General features: G+C 40.0%; 1 protein-coding gene across 4 annotated transcripts in view; it reads left to right on the top strand.

The window, feature by feature from the left end:
* Nucleotides 1-11,581, top strand: part of C4H4orf19 (chromosome 4 C4orf19 homolog) — a 40,409-nt gene extending 28,828 nt beyond the window's left edge. For 3 of the 4 annotated variants that reach the window (XM_059470554.1, XM_059470557.1, XM_059470556.1), the window contains 2 exons: nucleotides 7,975-8,022; nucleotides 9,117-11,581. In XM_059470554.1, the coding sequence (XP_059326537.1) occupies nucleotides 7,991-8,022; nucleotides 9,117-10,059 (975 nt within the window). In that variant the 5' untranslated portion in view covers nucleotides 7,975-7,990 and the 3' untranslated portion in view covers nucleotides 10,060-11,581. Of the gene's footprint in view, nucleotides 1-7,924; nucleotides 8,023-9,116 lie in introns of those variants that run through there. The other variant, XM_059470553.1, reaches the window with a different exon arrangement.
* Nucleotides 11,582-20,960: the final 9,379 nt, after the last annotated feature.

A 20,960-nucleotide genomic window follows, 5' to 3' on the forward strand; every position in this document is an offset into this window, starting at 1 on the left:
ACAGCATGCACCCACAATCAGGGGGCATCACTGACCCCTGCACAGTAGTCACACACACCTCTCAGCTAGGAGACTGTACTCTAGTTTGGACAATGTTATGAACAATCCAAAGATATAATACAGAGTTTATTCTATTAGAGTACTATTTCGTGTACATGACAATTAGAGGTGACTGCTACTGTGCTCCTGGAGCTGCAGATTTTTGTCAGCTACTACTATTGCAAATTTCCTCGATAAACACTTAATGCTTGCATATCTTTTCAGACGACATAACGCAAATAAAGGTTAAAATCATGAGAGCATAATGATTATTTGGTGAGTAGGCCATACTTTGGTGATTAGTTATGCCATATTGATGGTTCATCTGGCAAATATAATTTGTTATTTGAGTATTTGATATTCATAGAACCACAGAAAGGCTTGGTTTAAAAGCGACTTTAAGGACTATGTAGTACCAATCCCCCTGCCATGGGCAGGGATGCCACCCACTAGACCAGGTTGCTCAGGACTCCATCCAACCTGGCCTTGAACACTTTGGGGAATGGGGCATCCACAGCTTCTCTGGGCAACCTGTCCCAGTGCCTCACTACCCTCTGGGGAAAGAATTTCTTCCCAACAACTCATCTAAATTTCTCCTTTTTCACTGTAAAGCCATTCTGCCTTGTCTCACTACTATCTACCTGTATTTAAAGTTGTTCTCATTCACTTTTATAAGCCCCCTTTGAGTATTGGAAGGCCACAACAAGGTCTCCCCAGAGCCTTTTCTTTTCCAGGCTGAACAACTCCAGCTTTTGTAGTGTGTCTTCAGAGGAGAGATCCTCCAACCCTCTGGACTTTTAAATCACTTTCTTTTTAATCTCCCAAAAAGTGTGTGATTCTGCTAGTTAGAAACAATTCTGCTTAAGTGTCACTTAGTTTGCTTTGCCCCTCGCTATGATTGCTCACATACCTTTGTCATTTAAGGATTCAGTTATTCTGCTATGTATCACCTTGATGAAACAAAACCCTTTTGTGACATCAGACCTACTTCCTCACTAATGAAAAAACTACTCTATGTCAGAATACAAAGCATCCAAATTTATGAGGCTGTAACTGTGAGACTTCTTTAATTTTCCAGATAACAAGCAACACGTGCTTCTGATCAATGAGACCCTCCAGATTGTGATAACTGGACTGATTAAAACCACTTTTCTTCTTTGAAAAAACTACAAGTCTAAATCCGTTTCATGGCTTTACTATGAAGAAGCCTGAATTATACCACTAAATAACACACATAAAACCAACATCATCTTTCATGTCATGCATAGCACACACAGAACACATCAAATTCTTCCCTCACTGAAATAAATAACCATTGTCTGTACACAGCATCTGTGGGTAGTATCACCCAGAAGTTTGACACTTTAGTCATGGAAATGCAAAATATCAGGCCACCTTGTACAATGAACAGTCCATAGGCTTAATTCAGCCTGGTCAGGGAGAAAGGGGGGAAAAAATCACTTTAAAAATACATTATCACTCTTAACAACTGATGACAGTATATGGATTATTTGCATTCAAACAATTATTATTTTTATCTATAAAAAACAGGGGGCTCAATTTGAAAAGGAACAAGCCTAGGGTGGCAATGGGAGCCAAACATCCCAAACTGACAGCCATAAGTCACCACTGAAGTTAGGCTGTGGGTCAGGAAGTTTTATACAAGTTTTTGAGGAGTCTCCATGTGCCAGCTTCTCCTGTCCTCACTGTTAGCTGCACTAGAAATACATGCAAGCTGTTCAGTAGGCAAATAATATTCTCAGTGGAGAGTAAAAGTGGCTGACAGACCTGTGCAGCTCCTCAGCTCTGTAAAATAAAGAAAAATAGGACAATCAACAGTAACCTTGGCAATAACCTTGTGCTGGCTGGATAGCATGAGGCTCTTTCTGTCACACACTGACACACCTTATTCCCAAATATAGAGCCTGCCTCCCTCAAAAGAGGAGAGCAAGCTGCACCAGAAAAAGCCCTTGCTCAGTTTTCTTTCCTTGCAGAGCAGCACAGATAGGAAGGACTGCAGGGTGACTCAAAGTCAGTCCACAGGCCATTCTCTGCCAGCAGGATGGCACAGCCAGGTGTCTCTCTAGGGCTGGACTGCAAGATGGCTGAAGCACAGGAACAACACCTCAGTGCTGCATTTTGAGAAAGGGTGAACAAAAAGACTAAAGTCAATTCAGCTAGCAAAAAACAGACTAAAATAGCCTTAAAATAAAATGAGGTGGGATCTACTTCCTATAAGGGGCCATATTACAGTTCCTCAGTTTAGTTCATTTATTTTAAATTATATATGTCAATTGAGTTATTCCCTGAAGTACTTTTAAAATAAATTTCCAGATTAGGATTCAGTCCAGAAAAATGAAATTAGATTTTGGTCCAGCTCTACGTATTGGTCTCAGTGAAGATTTGAGCACAGACTGTGCTCTCCACAGACCATGGTATAATAATAGAACAGTTTGGGTTGGAAGAGGTAACCTAGCTCATCACCTCTGCAATGAGCAGGGACATCTTCAAGTAGATCAGGTTGTTCAGATCATTCTGGGCCCAGGATAGTTTGGGTTCTCCTACTCCTCAAGCCTGCACCTGTTCTGAGCCCCTCTGGTCTCAAAACAGGTCAGGAAAAAGTCCCCAGGATCTGAAGGGGTCTCTGTATTTTATGTAAGACAGTTCTTACACATTATATTCATCCAACAGTAGTGATTAGCCTGCACAGTGTGTAGCTAAGTTACGCTCCTCATATTTTTTCCTTTACATGGTTTTTCCTGTTATTTTCTCTCCCCCTCTAGCACAGGCTGGTAATTTTTTCTACTGTATGTTTACTAGTTTTCTAAATTTCTAAATATAGTTCCTCTCAACTCTACCACTCCTCCTACAGTTTTTCTGTGCCTCTTTTATATTGCCTGTCATCCAGATCAATTATTCCTCTGGCTCCACACCTCAGTAACACAGAGGCTCACAGAATGGATTGGGTTCAAAGGGAGTTTAAATGTCATCTCATCCACCTGCCCTGCAGTGAGCATGGACATTGCACTTCCTTCCTCCTGCCTGGGCACATCTGAGCCTCTGTCAGACCCAGCACGTGCTGAGAACAGTCTCTGAAATCTTCTGGGAGATGTGAATGCCTGCTTAGCACAGAAGGCAAACTGTGAGAAGCTTGTCAAGTGCTAGAGCTCTCTAAAGCTATTCCCACCCCACATTCTCTGTATTTCCTCTGCACATATTTCTATGCAAACACTTTCTCTTGCCACACTTGTTTCTGTGCATATGAATCCTAGAATTTGGCATCTATGTTAGCAAAGAAATACCAACAAAGACAATTGTGTTTGCATCTCTAGTGAGGCAGACAGACTTTATTTTGATGAACGAGGATTTCTGTCCATGGTAAAGAGACTGGAACCTCAGGGCAGTATCCTCAGAATGGATGGGTTTTACTGAGGAGTGCAAAACACAACAAACTGATGGGGAAGACACTGGCAAGCTCAAGTCTGAAAGATGCCTCTACCAGAAAAGTCATCAGAAGGAGGTGCCTTGGGTCCCTGGGAGATGCATCACTCAGGCTCAGCCCAGATAATCCCCATGTAGGAAAAATCTCCTTACTTGCTAAGGTCATCTAGAGTAGGAAAGGATGGAGGAGAGTTAAAGGCAAGCAATAGAAGCATCAGGGGCTGTGGGATGAAAACTCCAAACAAACTAAAACAAACAAACTGGATTAAAAATAATGATGCAAAATCAGAGTTTATCTGTTGAGATCTACTAGAGAAGCTATTTTAATATTGTCTCACTCAGCTTTCAGCCTCTGCTCCTGGAGGTGTCTAAAAGGAATTTAAAAATAAAAATCAAGACAAAAGAAAAAATTTGCCATGAATAAAAGTAAGATTGACCTTTTTCTGTTTCCATGTAAACTTCCAAAAAATATTGAGAAAGGTGCCAAACCATCTTTATGACTCAAAAATATTTCTTCTTCCCCTTTCATGACATTATCTCTTGTTTGCCTTTTATTTACTCATAACACTGCCACAGTTTAAATAGACAATATGAGTTATGTAATAACTTAGAGTCAGATACCTTGTGTTTCTCAAATCTAATAAAGAAAAGCAGACTTCTCTTAAAGCACACTGTGGCTTGAAACACAAGGCTGTGGGTTTGGAGTCAGACATTATTCTTGTTATCTTCACCAAGGTCTCACACTTGAAAGAGAGCTCCCACCTCATTCTCTTCGCTGGCACCACCATAAGTGTTTTTAACCACCTTCCCTTTTTCAGCAATTGTTTTACTGATGGGATTTATGTCCTGCTCTCCTCAAACTAAACTCCTCCTTCCATTGTTCAAATTTTTTCCAACTTTTTTTTTAAGAAGTTGCTCTTCTATATCATATTGCTTTAAAGGATCAAAGTCAGTCATTCATAACATCAGGTCTTCCTTGTCTCTCTGTGAACACCTCTTTAATACACTGCAAGCACATTATATCTAGACTATCTTTTGACATGGTCAGCTAAAGGTCTGCTGGGGTGGCTGGGGTATACACACAAAACTGGGCCTCTTCCATCTCTTTTACTGAAGAAAAGAATAATAACTTTAAATGAAACAAGCATTGAAATTGAATATGCAAACCACAAGGCCATTCCACACTATCACACTGCAAGAATCTGATTATTTTGTAGAACCTGGTACAAGCTCATCCAGAGTGACACACTTCAGGAGATCCAGCAGCTACTAAAAGCTGAAAAATTCAAGTTCAAAATTTGAGAGAGTAAGAAAATTAATTCTAGGCCTCCTTCATTTCTTTTACCTCAACAGCTCCATCTTATTCCTGCAAATGCTCCAAGTGGTCCAGTCTTCACCTAAAAAAACTTCTAAAAAATCTCTACTTAATATTTTTGCAGAGCTTTAATGCCAGGTGATCTATTAGTGTCCAGGATTAAGTAACTGCATAATAACTAATGACAGACATTTACAGGCCTTCAGAAATTTCATGGTCAGGACAGAATAATATCCAGGATTAATGGCAGTTTGATCTCAATTCTGAGAATCTGAATGTTAAAGCCAAGGATTTTACTGCCACTTTAGACAGGCAGCCTTTTTCCAGAGGGAAAATAACACCCAAAGTGTTCTACAACACAGCATCTCCCATCATGTCATGTTTTTCTGAAATTATCTCACCAATTTAGCAGCACAGCATATCTGACACAACAAACATTTGATAAGGATGCAATGTTTCTAAATTCAGTTAACATCATCCATTGTAGAAGTTGCAAACGCTCTTTTGTTTCAAGCCTGTAGCAATTGCTTGACTCAAACTGCTCCAGACAGCAGCTTATTAGTATTATTTATCCATTAGCACAACTATGAACAGCACACAAGTCTTTAGAGCTCGGTATCTAAAACAAGATAAGTAGGATTAAAGCATGATTTTTCATGCTATGAAAGCAATTTGCTCCCCAGAATTATTTTCCAGCTTGACTTGAAAGATTATCATAAATGGAAGGAAAGGGCGAGGGAAAAAAAAAAAGCCAGTGTTCAGACAGTGACATTGTAAAATTATATTCCTATTTCAGGGATGTGAAATAATACATAAGATAATACAATGTACACTGGTTTCCATATGTAATAGTTTATTCATGCCACAGGACAGATCCCATTGTAAGTAATCAGTGGAAAAGCATAATGCAGCAGCTGCAGAGAAAATTCCAACAGCAGCTGTAATTAAAGAAATAAAAACCAAACAAAACAAACACACACCAAAAAACAGAAAAGTGCTTTCTGTGAAAACTTCAATAGTAATTTCAATTTATAATTGCCTTCTATGATGATCACAAACATCTTTACAACAAAATAAAGGCCAGCAATTAGGACTTGCCAATGCTTAAAACGTATATGCAGCATTTTTTGCTTTAAAAACAAAAAAAATTGTGAATAAAATCCCTGAGTAGGAAATCTGTCTGATAAAACTCTAAGCAGAAGCACCCTGACTTGAAATGCCCACTCTCAGCTAGAAGCAATATCTGTTGTTGGACCTGGTCTACGTACAAATCAGAACTGGGCTCACCAAACCTATAAACTTGAAAGCCAAGCCAAAGGCTGTGTGGGCATTTCAGAGGGCAATCCTCTTCAGACAAAAGACCCTGTATCAGAATTCCTGCTGTGATGCTGCTGAGGTATGTGGGGTGAGAATGCACAGTACATGGTCTGCAGAGATGGGGAAGGGCGTCTGCAATTCAGGGAGAGAGAGAAGCAGCTGGCCTGAAAGCCATTCCAACAAGCACTCAGCTACATCAAGTGGCTACTCCTGATAGAAATTTCTGCTTCAGAACAGTTCGTGTGTACACAAAGGCAAAAAGCATAGGTATGAGCAGCTATGCCCTAGGACAAACCCAGCTGCTGCATGACTGTAGGCCATCAGAGGCTCTAAGAATGAGACATCTGACATCAGGTATTTAGTTCAGTGCTAACACCAGAAGTACTCAGATTTTAGAGGGGAACTGTTTGCATTTACATTTCTGCTAGCATAATTGCCAATTCAAGCCATGCCTGAGAAGAATAAATCAATACTACTTTCCTTGGATGTTTTGTAAATAAATTACTCCAGAAAATACCCTGACCTTGCTTCATCAATTTCTGTTTTATGGGAAGTGAGCCACTGTCCTTAGGCATTGGCAAAAAAGTATGTGAGTCTGTAGAGAATCTCAAGAGAACAAGAAAGAGCCTGAATAACAAGGGACAAAACATATTAACAACCTGCCCTGACTTATTAACTTGAAACAAGATAGCCACCACCCATAAAGAATATTGGGTGTTTTAGGGGTTTTGGATGTTCAGATCTGGGACATCAGTTTAGGTTCAGAACAGCAATGTTCTCAAGGGTCCATTTCTTCTCATAATAGAAGACTTTGGCATAAGAACCATACAATAGATGGTTCTTAGCATCTCACTGGGTCAAGCAATAGTGTAGCAAAACACAGTCTGCTAGTTCTAGAGAAATTCTGGAATTTTACTGTAGTAAAATGGAGGTGCAACCTACTGCTTATAACAAAATGACCATTCCAGGAATTTGTCTGTGCCTCACTAAGGGAAAGTTCCACAAAAACGTCACCTCAGTGCTCAGTGGATGTCACAGACTCAAGTGAACGGAAACAAGAAGATATTAGGAAATAATAAATTTGCTTCTTTCAGGTTTCAAACACCTTGAGAACTCTGCATTTGTAGCTCTCACACTTAATTTTAATAGGATGTTAAAATGCAAAAAGACTCAGAACACCACAAGGACAGTTCATAGGCACAAAACAATGTCAGTATGAGTAATATTTAAATAGATGAGCACTGAAGGAACAGTACAGGACCTCTCCTATGGTGACAATAGGACACGATGGTCACTACTTCTTCTAATACAAGAACTACAAGGCTCCAAGTACTACTAGTAAAGAACAGGTTCAAATCAAACAAAAGGCAGGCAACTCCTCACACAGGCAAGGCTGGTCTGTGAAATTGCTGAGTAAAGGATGTGGTAGATGCTAGCCAGTTTACTGTTTCAAAAAACAGCTGGGCAATTTCATGGCAGAGAACTTGACCAACAGGTGTCAAGTGGAAATAAAATGGAAAAAAAGCCCAATTAAACAACAAACCAACAACTCACACCCCATACACTGACTTGCAATTCTCCCAATCATAAAATTGCTTCAGAAACTACTCTGAGAGTACATCACTAAGAATTGTTAAATTCCTCCCCAGATTTTTCCCCAATTAAAGACCATTGCCAATGCTCAACAACAACCTACGAAGACCTTGAACAGTGCTCCATCCTTTATTGTGTAGACATCTTTTTTTTTAGCTAATAAACCCTTCTAAACACGAGCATCATTTTCAAAGCAGTTGCTCACATTTTAATTTCATAATGCTTCACTCACTCTGTCTCTCCCTTGCCCTCCCTTTCTCTCTTTTCAGGTTAAGGAAAATCCAGATGGGGTGCAGGTGCTGCAAAATGATACAAAGGTACAATAGAACAAGAGTGTCTTAGACTGAATAAAAGAAAAGCATTAAACCGTGTGTCTGTGCTTTAACCCCCACACCTGTTGCTTTAATTAACCACTGTAAAAGGTTAGAGTTTTCTCAAAGTTTACAGCATCTTTAGGTATAGGCATGCAGATTTCCTATGAAAGTCCTTTTCATTTACTTTAATTAAGGTCCACTTCTATAATTCCTATCCCACAAAAGGAATTGTGTTGCATTGAAAACTCTTATTTAGTAAAGTTTTTTCTAATTTAAGTAGCATGGGCTTCCCCCAATTCAGGAGGAGCAAGGAGCACACATTAGATCAGATCCTCCCTTCTCCCAAGCAATGGAAATGAACAGCAGTTCCTTGCTTCCATCATAGCTGTTAAATGTTGTTAGCTGGGGAAGAATTCCCATATTAAAAGTCTCCCTAGAGAGAAGGACTAGCTAGTTTTACAAAGAGCACATTTCAGCCCCACTGGAGGGTCACTGCTGCCCCTTGGCCACTTCTGTAGAAGAGGTAAGGAATGGGGAGAAAACAGTACTATGAGAGAAAAAAGAAAGATAAAGAAAAGAGAGAGGCCCTGGGAGAGGCTAGTGAAGGAAAATATAGAGCAAGAGGATGAAAATTAATCAGGAGTGGGGAAAAAAAGGACAAAAGACTTGAAAGAAGAACACCAGGAAAAAATTGAAGATATTTTAGCAACTGTATGAGGACATATTCATTTAAAACCCAGGTTATGACTACTCATTGGCTAATCAGCTCCCCAGAGAAAATAAAAAATAAGGCTGGAAACAAGCAATGAGTAGCACACAGTTCTCCGACATCCTCCTTATGCTCCTGGTGAATCTCAGTACAGCGGTTAGCTATGATCAGTCCCAGGAGAGAGCAGCCAACAGCACATTCAGCATTTCCATTTGGTTTAACTCATTCTCAGGACCCAAGGTAAAGTTCAGTGACACTCCTTCCTCAGGACTTTCAGCCCAAAAAGGAAGTTTAATCTTTTTTACTAATTATATTGATTAACATCATAAGTAATATTTCTTTACAAATTTTTTCTTACAAATTTCTTTACAAATTTTTCTTACTCCAGCTATATCTTTGATCCAGAAGAGGTACAATCATCTGGATGCATTCATGAAGTAAACAGCTATAAACACAATGAACAAGGCAGCAATAAATCAAAATTCAAAGAAAACAGTGAAAATGAAGAACCCAAAAATGAACTCCAGCAGGATGAGATAAACAAAACAGAAAATAAAAATCCAGTAAACAGCACAACAGAAACTCTCAGGAATCACAGAGGCAATGATTCTCAGGAGGATGGCCTTGTGAAGCGTGCTGCAAAGCTTGATGTTGCAGTCAATGGTGGCAACTCCTGTGCTCAGCACTCCATGCTCAACCCCAACACAAGCCCAGTGAAAGAATCCAGTGAAAAGGGAACCTCCAGCCAGTCAGAGGCTTCTCCAGCCAGCAACAGAGACTTTCACACCGAGTCAAATAGGTCTGGACAAGAGCTTGACCCAGAGAGAGGCAGTCAGATTAAGGCAGCCAGCAACGTGCCTAACAGTATTCCAGAGTCCCAGTCTGCAGGAGACAGCATCTTTCGCGAAGGAAACTCAACACTGGAAACAGTAAACAATACCATAAAACTGCCAGATATTGATTATCCTCAAAATGGGAATCAAACTGGAAACTGTGTTGAAAAAGACAGCTTTTCAGTCAATTGCATACATTCAGACCAAAACACTGGTACTTCAGCAATACAGGACCAGGACCTTCATGCAATCCCACCCTGGCCTGTGAAAGAGAGCAGTATTGAACCTTTTAGAACAGACTCTGCAAGTTTGAGTGAGAGCCTTGCTGCTGGTATCATTGCAGTGGCTGCTACCAAAGTCCCACAGGCACCCACGCACACCAACAATAGAGAGGCCAATGGAGGAATTGAGGAGGAAGATGCAGAAGTTGCAGCAGCTCTGGCTGCTCTGGAAGCTGCAACAGCAGGAGAAGATGTGGAAGATGATGATGAGTACTAGATGGTTTCTTTCTAACACACTGGGTAAGATCCAGATGTTATTTCTGGATCAATATGAACAGATATGATATATAGCACACATGGAGAGCTGTTATGAACAGCTAATATAAAAGGAGGTGGGACTAAAACCTGGGTCCCTTCAGCTGCTTTATACAGCCTTTTAATTTCTACTGCCTGAGGTACAGAAGAGCTCCCTTGACTAATGGTAATACTCTTCTCAATGGGCCAAAAGAGGAGGGCAAACATCATTTCTTCCACACAGAATATTCAGTTGTACACCCACCTCATCTGCACTCATGCAAGTGTTTCCTTTCTTTCCTCATGAGGGTCTGTGCACAATGCTTGTTCCAGGTAAACTCCCATTATTTAAAATAGCATTATTGAAGCCATGGAGTAAGAAACCACATATTTTCATAATTAGCAGAAAAAAACCTACATAAATGAGCCAAAGTTCTATGATCTACTGAAACATGAAACAGGGAAGGCAGCTTGGACTAAACTTTACTGCGGCTATGGTTCCATTATGGATTAAGCCTAAATCTGTGCACGAGCACCTGGCACTGGAATGATAACATCATTTTTCCCCACACACCTCTCCCTTGACTGTGTTTGATACCCCAAGTGTTGCTGCTTCAGTTCCTTAAAACAGCAGAAGCCCAGCCAAATCCAAGAGAGTGGGTAATTTCTGTTGGTTTAATGTGCTAAAGTAGCTCATGTAAGAACTTCACACACACTATCAGAGAGGCCAGAGAGATCAAAATTCATTCCCTACCAGTTTGGACAGATTAAAACTATTGTAAAATGACAGCCTGAAACCTCTGAACTCCACTAAGTTTTCCAGGTGCACGTCACCTGTCTTGCCAATACAATTTTCAACCAGATTGTGTCTCAAACATCCCCAGCAAGATGTGTTTTGTTTATATGAAAACAGCAGGAGCCAATGTGGACTCCTCAGCTCTGCTGAAGTCCCTAAATTTACATCAGGAAAGGGACCAAGCTTCCAAGCTGGATTAAGCATAAAATGAGAAAACAGTTGCATTCTTGGATGGCTGCATTTCTAATGTGAGGGGAAAAAAAGGAGATAGAGACCAATTTGGTGCTGCCAATTCAGCAAAAGTATGGTTGAAGTAGAACATGCTTTCATTTTATACTGAAATTTTGTGGTTTCAAAGTTTTTGTTATAAACGCCTAATAAATTTTTTAACCATATGAAAAATAATCTGGTGGGTTTTGTACTTTATGCATTTTCTGAATATAACTTACATTTAAGAAGTTCAATAAGATATAGCCCTCATTAGATACACGAAAAGCACCAACAGTGTATTTGCCTACAGTATACGTTGATTTTGATTTATCAAAACATTAATGAGTAGGATGGGTACCTAGGAGCACTTATGGTACCCAGGAGTACCTAGGAGCAAATAAAACAACCCAAAGTCTCAGCTGCTAGAGAACTATATCCAGCCACAGGCAAGTGTCACAACATTTTATCTGTAAAATAAAAAGCTTTACATGGTTTTAAAGTATTGTAGCACTGTTGACTTCTCTACCACTTTCCTATTTTAATAGGCCCTTCTAAGCCTTCTCCTAAGTGCATACAAGTTTTACAGATCCATTTGTCTTTCTAAGACAACGACAATTCTGAGAGTCGGTGGAAGTGCCGGCACGTTGCCAGTACCGAGTTATGCTCGGTGTCACCAGTCCCGCTGTCCCTGCCCTGCCTGGGGCCCAGGAGCCCATTCGCCCCCGGGGTCAGACCTGCCAGCCCAGCCCTGGGCCCTGCCCCCTGTGCTGTTGGCTGCCCCACGCCCTGGCTGGGGCAGCAGGACAGACTGGTGTGGGATCCAGCCTGCTATCCCCAGGGAACCCCTACTGCTCCCCACATCCCAGCCCCAGGGAGCCAGCAGCCCCTTGCTGCACCATGACACAAACCATGAAAAACAATTCAAGCAAAAAGGATGTTAAAGAAAGAAATGCCACAAACACCCCAGAAAACTTACCTGATTTTTTTCAATATCCACTCATTTCAATTTTTCTGAGCTCCAGCTCAAACTTCAAGTGGAAATCACAGCAAGTTTCTCACCTTGCTCCCCAAGCATTAAAACAAATTAGAGGAGAGCCCAGATGCAGCCCAGACAACCCAAACCAATCAACTCTTCCATGGGCACCTGCAGCCATGGGCCACCCTCTGCACGAGAGCAGCTGAGCCACAGACAGTGCACGTCTTGCAGCCCAAGGTCTCATTGTCACAAATACAAGAGGCAAAACCCAGCATAAAGCAAGTCTATTCACTGCATTGGAAATAACTGGTCAGGGCTCTCTCACAGAATAAAAAAAAAAGAAAAAAAAGTCAGGCATCAAACTTACATCATATGGAAAGCTTCCATAAAATAAACCTGTGAGGTAGCACCAATATTCAGACTTCTTTTATCTGCTAAGTTAAAAGTCCCAGTGCAGTTTTTAAATTTAAAAAAAAAAAAAAAATATTTATATGCATTTTATATTTACACATGTGTTTATAGACTTTCAACCCTACCATTACACCATTGAATGCTAGGAATTCTTATTTTTCAGATTACAGTACAATTTTCACAATAAATGTGAAAGAATCACTTATGTAAGAAATAACTTTTAAATGCCACACACAATTTCCTCCCAAAAATTGGATTTTAAATAATTATGCGAGAACCAGATATTACTCAGTCCATCAGATGTTGATTCAAATAAACACAAACAACACTGCCAGCTTGAAGAATCCATTTTGCTCAGGGAATTGTGAGAGAAAAAAAATCAGTAACTTGAGAAAGCAGAAAATCACAGAGAAAAAATGCTACTGGACGCAAGAGTAAACTACTTTAAGACTTCTGTTAAAAATTACATATTTTTTTAAGACACCCAGACACTGTAACTTCAGCTACAAATCAACTGTGTTTCCTACATTCAGAGGGGTCAGTTATGAAGTATCATTTAAGTCTTTCAGTTCTCCTTTGATTAAAAAAATAATAATACGGATGATGGTTGGCCAATATCTAATAATTATTAGTGTTTCTGCACTCGATGTAATCCTTTATAGGTAAGTGTGAAGACATAGGTAGCAATAAAAACAGGTAACAGGATGGGAAACCATTATAAGAGTTGGTATTTCTATGAAAGTTTTTGCATCTTGGAAGCTCCTGGTTTATTTGTTATTCTTCAAAGTCAGTAACAACTTAAAGGGAATTTGCAGTCTTTCAAAAGCAAAGAGACATTGAGGAAGACTAAGTTTAGCACCTTCACATTTGGCAGTAGGTTTGGATTATTAAAAAAATCAGGTTATTGGATTATTTTAAAAAAAGGATTATTAAAAAAATTAGATCACTGCAGAGATTTCACTGGATTATTAAAAAAATTTAGATCACTGCAGAGATTTCACATACAACTACAGGAGTGGAAAACAGCCCAGTCCACCCTCAAGGAAGTTATTTCCTAGAGAAAATGCAGCAAGAGTAAACTTGTTGCAAGCAAACTTGACACTGCAGAATTCTTCAACTCAGCAAACAAAGTTCTAACAATTAAGCAGGAACCTGGAAATAGATAAATTCCACAAAGATGTGTTGTCATCTTATTGCAAAAGTTCCATACCTTCTTGGTGATTTCTCATGGGCAGCTCCCCGCAGCACTGCCACTGCTACTGCCACTGCTACTGCTACTGCCACTGCTACTGCCACTGCTACTGCCACTGCTGCTGCCACTGCTGCTGCCACTGCTGCTGCCACTGCCGCTACTACTGCTACTACTGCTACTACTGCTACTACTACTACTACTACTACTACTACTACTGCTGCTGCTGCTGCTGCTGCTGCTGCTGCTGCTGCTGCTGCTGCCGCCTCCTCCTCCTCCTTCTTCTTCTTCCCAGCACAGCCAACAAACTGCAATTCTCTCCTCACCCAGCCAACCACTTGTCTTCTTACTGGACACAGCTGTGGCCTGTTAAGGGCAGGCCTGTTCCTAATCTTTGGTGATTGGTACAGCTGCAGCTCCTCAGGTGTGAGACCGCCTTCTGCACGATCTTTATTTTCTTACATTCTATCCCCTCCCAAAGATGGAGGTGTTTCCTCCCCTTTTAAAGAACAAAGGTAATTGTTTGGGCAACTGTTGCTATGGAGATTTCCCATTAAAAATTGAAATTCGGAAACAGAAAATCTTATTTTCCTAAAAGATATTTCAGATTTGATTGTTTCTGTAAAATATCACTTTAACCATCATTTGAAGGGTGAAACAAGAAACCCTGAGTTGGGAATAAAATTTTAAAACTTAGTCTTGACCTTATGTTGTATTTGTAGTTTCAATTTCCTAAATGTGATTTAGTTTTCCAAAAGATTAATTCTTACCAATGTATCTCATTTTGCAAAATGAGAATACAATATCTCAACATTTACTAAGGTCTCTGTACATGGTATTCCACCTATTTATTCAAATGCCTATATTATACATTTTAATTACATTGAAACAATGATCTTAACAGATTATTTCTCTGGAATTTTGGTATCTTTCCCTGCATGTAGATGAAAATTGGAATCCACTAAATTGCACAAGAGCATCACTTCAAAATCAAATGTATTAAAACTTCTTTAACACGCTGAATATACAAAGAAGTTAAATTATGAAAGTAATTCTACATTAAAAGCTATTTTTAAACAATTCTGTTAATAAGACTTTCTTTCCAGACATTTTGCCCCACAGTTTAGAACAGAGATATGGCAAAATGTTTAACAGTAATTGTTAGAAGCAGATTAAAATTTTTTCTTTGATCTTTTCAACATGAAATGCCCTTGGCAGAGACTTTTTTCCTTACCATCATTAAATCAAAACAGAAACTCCCCAGCTTATTCCCTTGGCCAAGCTCTTCAAATTTCATACATGCACTGCTAAAGATATTAGTCTTAGGACTCTCTTCTCCATTACCAATTTTACTTGGCATCTCCAGGAGGTTTGTTTTTAAGTTTTCCTTCATCTTGAACCTTCACAATTCTAAACTTCAGCTCAGACAATCCTTGAACAAACTCATTGAGTAAACAGAAAGCAGGAAACTCTGCCTGCCCCTAAAACAGTACGACTGCTGACCACTTCTGCAAATTCTGTCCCATCTCCTTTGGGACTTTTTCCATTTCAAACTATGAACTGTTGAAGGTTTTGAAGAATCTAAATGTGCATCTTGGACTCTGTAATACAAATTGAATTAGATTATAGCAAATTAATGTCTTAACATAAGCAGCAATAACTTTTTAAGTGTTTTTTGTTAAATGCTTAGTCCAATTTCACAACAGAACTTATTACATGTAGCTACTCCCCCACTCCCTACCTATTTCTCCTTTAGTCAGAGAAAATAAATACTCCCTTGTACAACTTAGTTTGGAAAACAGGATTCTCTCAAAGAAGCAGGAAAAACATCACCTCTCTTGATTTTGTTTCTAATTCTGTTGTTGAAGTACACATCCTAAGCTGTTACCTCACAATGACTGTGATCAAAGCTATCAAGGTTACATCATTCTCTGCTCTGAATCTTGACTGACATTATTATAAGCAGGACTTAACAGGTTTTTGCTTTAATTCATGGCTCAATTACTATACACTAATAACTGAGAAACCTCTCATTCATTAACAAAACAAAAAAGCTCAGAAGTCTTTCAGGAAATACAGCATCCCAACATTATGTCAGGTTGAAGGCAACTTAAGTACTCAACCAATGCCACAAGAAAACCATGTCACATGAAGACAGCAGTTTAAGTCATTTATTTGCTCATTAAGCTCCCTTCTGTTTACTCTGAGCTAGAGATTAGCTTGAATATTATGAGGGTGCAGAAGCAGAGAGGAGAAAGGCAACACCCTCAGCTATTCACCTTAACCTCAAGCATGGCCAGATTTTCAATAATCTGTGATCACATATCCTATCCCCTCCCTGCTCTTAATACCTGGAGCCAGTACCAAGTAATTTACTTAGACTTATGCAAAATGAAAGGAAAGTAAGTGACAAAGGCAAGAAAACTACAGAGCAAAATGAATGAGATTAAAACTCTCTTTGGGTATTTGAGGACAAACCATAGGGATCTGGCCAAGAATTAATAACTTAGGTTGTTTCCATCTCACATCTCTTTAGTTCTTATTTGAGATCCTCCTCCAAAAATAATGCATTAAATAATTTAGGGGCATTCCTCAGATTAGCTTTTTCATAAAATCCTCAGGGAAAAAAAAAATAGATCCATGCAAATGTCCTTAATTTCAATTGTCCTGGTTTCAGCTGGGGTAGAGTTAATTTCTTCTCAGTAGCTGTTAGAGTGCTTGGATTCAGAATATAGTGGTTTGGAATCAGAATAAGAATAGCATTGACAATACATTGTTGTTTTGGTTTTTTGGGAAGTCGTGTTTATCCCAAGTCAAGGACTTTTTTTCTTTTCTCACACTCTGCCAGTTAGGAGGTGCCACAGAAACTGGGAGGGAGCAGAGCTGGGACAGGGGGCCTGGACTGACCAAAGGGAGATTCCACACCATAGATCATGCTCACTGGGGAGACGTTTGGGTGATGGTGTTTGCCTTCCCAGGTCACTATTACACATGATGGGGCCCTGCCCTCCTGGGGAGGGCTGAACACCTGCCTGCACATGGGAAGCAGTGAATAATTCCCTGTTTTGCTTTGCTTCTGCTTTCCCTACTAAACTGTCTTCATCTGTCTTCATCAGAGCCCACGAGTTTTCCAGTGTTTACCCTTGCAGTTCTTTCCCCAGTCCCACTGGCACAGGAGTGAGCAAGTGGCTGCCTGGGGCTTGGCTGCTGCCTGGCGTTGAACCATGATGCCAATACAAGATGCACTACAGAGATTTTGCTGTGGCAAGAAGTAGTACAAGTTTCTCTGGAACAAGTCTCCAGAACAGATGAAATATTACAGATTTTTAATGGCACATTTCAGTTTGGTAGGTAAAAGTGACATGGTTTATCTTTTACTCATTAATCTGCTGCTTACGTAGACTTACATAAAAAACTCATCCAATTAGCATCTGCAAAAAAACAACCATACTAGAGATCCAGCATTAATCAAAAGCAAGACAAATTATCAAAAGCCTTACAAAAGAATATGCATACTCCACCCTGACGGGGAATGACTTTTCCAGATTCATGCACGAGTGTTAATTACCAGGCGATGCACGCTGCTATTGTTTTGACATACGACACACAGATCCTGTTCTTCCTCATTGCTTTGATTAAAAATTTGGCTCAGAGAGAAGTTTACATTGTTCCTTTTAATAACTGCAGCAGCTACTTCCACACCACTGCAGGGCAGGAGAGGGGCTGAGTTGCTGGGTCCTGACTAGCCACAGCTCTGCCCCAGCCCCATGAAGCCCCTCAGACCTCCCATTAAATCGGGACATTTTCAAATTTTTTTGTTTCATTCTTTTTTTACACTGACCCACTCCGACCTTTTTGAATTATCAATAAAAGCTTCATAGCTCCCTCTGCTGCCAGCAAGTATGAAATTGTTACTCGACACAAAATCTGCTTGCACCTGACAGAAAAATTGCACTCCTGTTTCTCTAATCATATATATGTGTAGAGTCCTTTGAAAACAAGATTTGAGAAATTTTATGGGTATTTTATTTTAGGGCTCTCCTAAGATTGCCGATTTGATTGGATAATTATTCTTACTGTAAATAAATATTGAAGACCTATAGTTAAATACTACTTTAATATGGTAATTTCAAAATACCTTATTCAATATGAAAATGAAACCATATTATCATCTGAGTATTTAGATGGGTATCTAATGACACCCACAAAACAAAAATCAATTATTCAGAGCAGTTCAGAGACTCATCTCAACTGCTTCTGCCCTATCACTACTATTTTTCAGTCAATCTTCCCAAGTGTTTCACACTCCCATTGCTGCCTCTTCTCTGAACCTGCCCTCCCGAGCAGTGCCTCTCCAAACCTGTCCCTCTGCATTAGGTACCAGCTAGGTTTGTTAGCTGCCTTACTGCCGCTGTTCTGCTCCATGCTGACAGCCATGAAAAGTGTCCTGAATCCAATGCTCTCTATTCCCCAGGCCCATTTCAAAACCACCCCCACAATGGTGGAGTACCAGCACAAGTGCCTCCCATCTGCCTCTGCTGCACTTCTAACAACTCTGCAGCCCAAAAGGGACAGGGCTGGGAAGAGTGACTGAAAACAGACAAGGGAAGGGGGCATCAGAGGGTTTACACATCTAAAACTGAGGGGTTACACTGACAAAAAAATGCATTTGCTAATACATCCTCCTTTGTGTTGTAGCTGCAGCTACACTCCACCTTTGCAGTGCTAGAGGCTGCCTAGATGTAATTTAAGAGGCGTTTCAGTTTCAACAGGTGCTAGAGACTGACACAGACCCCACACAAGGCCTGACATACAGAGACAGATGGCCAAGCACTACCCACGTCACTGGATCTGCACTAAGTCCATGCCACAGGGGACTTGGCTTCACTTATCTAAACTTTGTGGCAAAATACACCACCAACCCACTCCTTTCCTCCAGATAATTTGGGAGCCACAGATAATTTGGAAGCTGCTTACTCTAACAGCATTAGAGCTTTCAGATCTTGACAGTGATGTCTGTTTGAAGGCTTCTGCCTTCTTGCTTCCAGCACTACAAGCCTGGCATCTCTCCTACCTTTTCTTTGAAAGTTAAAGGAACAGATTTCTGCCTTCCCAAACTGTTCAGCTTCCTTTTCCTTATCCTGGCCCAGCCCTACATATCTTTTTATTAGTTCTGCCTCAGCAGATGACCTCAACCTGCCAGGAAGGAAGCTCCAAGGCTGACAGGGTGTTTTCCAGCTCTGTGCAATGGCAGCTCCAGAATCAGCCAGCCCCCTCAGGGAGGCAAAAGGGAGCATCCAGAACAAGAGGTAACATCCAGTCATGGCTGGAGTAAAAAAAACCAGCAGCACCTTAGTGCAGGCTCCCTACCACTGGAGAAAAGTATTTAAAATTAAAAAAGAAATCAACAAGTGGAAATTTCAGATGCCAGTATTTTGAGCCTAGCCTCCCTCAAACAAAATCCCAAAAATACAGGATTTCACTAAACACTGAGAAAAAAATTAAATCTCAATCCATTTTTATTTGTCCAAGTCTTACATGCTGTTCATTAATATTAGATAGCCAAGACTTAACCACTCTTTCCTTGTTTATCCATTAGCAGCAGCATTAGTCACTTAGCAGGGAAAAAAAAAGAAAGTGCCCAGAAACCCGAAATTAATAGATACAAATTGATTCATACTTCATACTACAGGTCACAGTTGGAAGTCCTCAATGATCACTAAACAACCAGGAAACTTAATTCCTTAGGAGGCAGTTTCACATTCCAACCCAGTAGGCACCTTCAGCATTACCAAGCCAGAACAGACCGTATGTCCTCCTCCCTTTCAGACAAGGCTAATCTAAAAAGCATCTTTTTAACCCACATGATTTTTGTATAAGTATGCACTTAAGTAAAAGCTCAATTCATTTGTAGGGGAAAAAATAACCAAAAAGAAAACAACCAGACAACAAATCTATCTGGCACCCTTTTCTTCTGTAATTTCTTATCATGCTTTTAGTGCCTATTTCCCTCTTCTGTGTCTTTCAGTTCAGCTCTGCTCACTGAAAGTGGCAGCCCCATCACTCCAGCAGCCTCATAAGAGCTCCCCACTTGAAGCTGTACACACACCCTCTGCAGGAATACTGGAGGCTGGGTCATTTCAGATAGTGCATAGCTGCAACATCTGCAGACTAAAGCACACAGGAAAACACTTGTGCTTCAGCATTCCCCCAGAATGGGAGCAGCTGGCTGCAATGACACTCACCAAGTGACACAACACACCTGGGAGTACAGGGACCATATAAGGTACCAATTTTGTCAAAGTTTCTGTGTATGTGAAAAACGGGCATATAGCTCAGAAAGAAAATGGCAATGACAAACCAGGTACACTGTGGCATGCTTTCAACTGAGACTTTCATACAGAGATTCAGAAGCAAAAGAAATGCTTTAATCCTTACCATGTTTCATAAATACATTGCACATGGGCTCTGTGTTCTTTACTAGTAAAATCAGATTTTATTAAACATTGAAGTAGCTCCCTGAACTATTTTGCTACAGCAGCATAAGGTAAGATCCTGAATTTTGGAATAATTCTTTACTAAAAATGAAGTGCCTGCAGTGGGGAAAAGTAATACAAGAATTAATCCATGTGAAGAAAACAAAATCCATTTGAAATAAATTCTTTGTGTTTCTTTTGAGGACTTGTCTATGTCAGTCCAGTTATAACAGGATTTTTCAAACTTTAATACAGTAATCCTCTTGTATTTCAATGTATGTACATATTGTCTAATAAAAACTGTGTACTCCACATACTACAAAGAATTTGTACATAAAAGAAAAAAAGAACAAAACAAAAATTCCTGAAAATGAGACCCATATAGTGTGTTGAATTTCCAGAAGCTTCAGCAGCAGCAGTGTCTCAATTCTGTCTGAAGATTAAGGCCTGGAAGGACTTTTAAATTTTTTTTCTTTTTTTAACATTCTCAATATAAAACATAGCTGTATATCAACCTCTGAAATTCAACAACAGAGCTCAAAACAAACTCCACGTGACACTGCTAGGAGCACTGAAATAATAAAAAACCCCAAACATGTAAACAGGATTGTACACTGATAATCCCATGTCAGCTAGCCACAACTTGCTTCAAGGCTCCTTCAAACTATTCATATAGCAAAACCCATTTTTAATGCCCTTTACAGATCACAGTCATTTATGAGAACATAATGTAACAAATTAAGCATTGTAGTATCACAGACGGACACAGGCTGAGAGGAAACAACTGCAAAGAGCTTCCTGTCACTTGGGATTTTTCATTCCCTAC

The sequence above is a fragment of the Ammospiza nelsoni genome, chromosome 4 (assembly GCF_027579445.1).
Source record: "Ammospiza nelsoni isolate bAmmNel1 chromosome 4, bAmmNel1.pri, whole genome shotgun sequence".
Taxonomy (NCBI): domain Eukaryota; kingdom Metazoa; phylum Chordata; class Aves; order Passeriformes; family Passerellidae; genus Ammospiza; species Ammospiza nelsoni.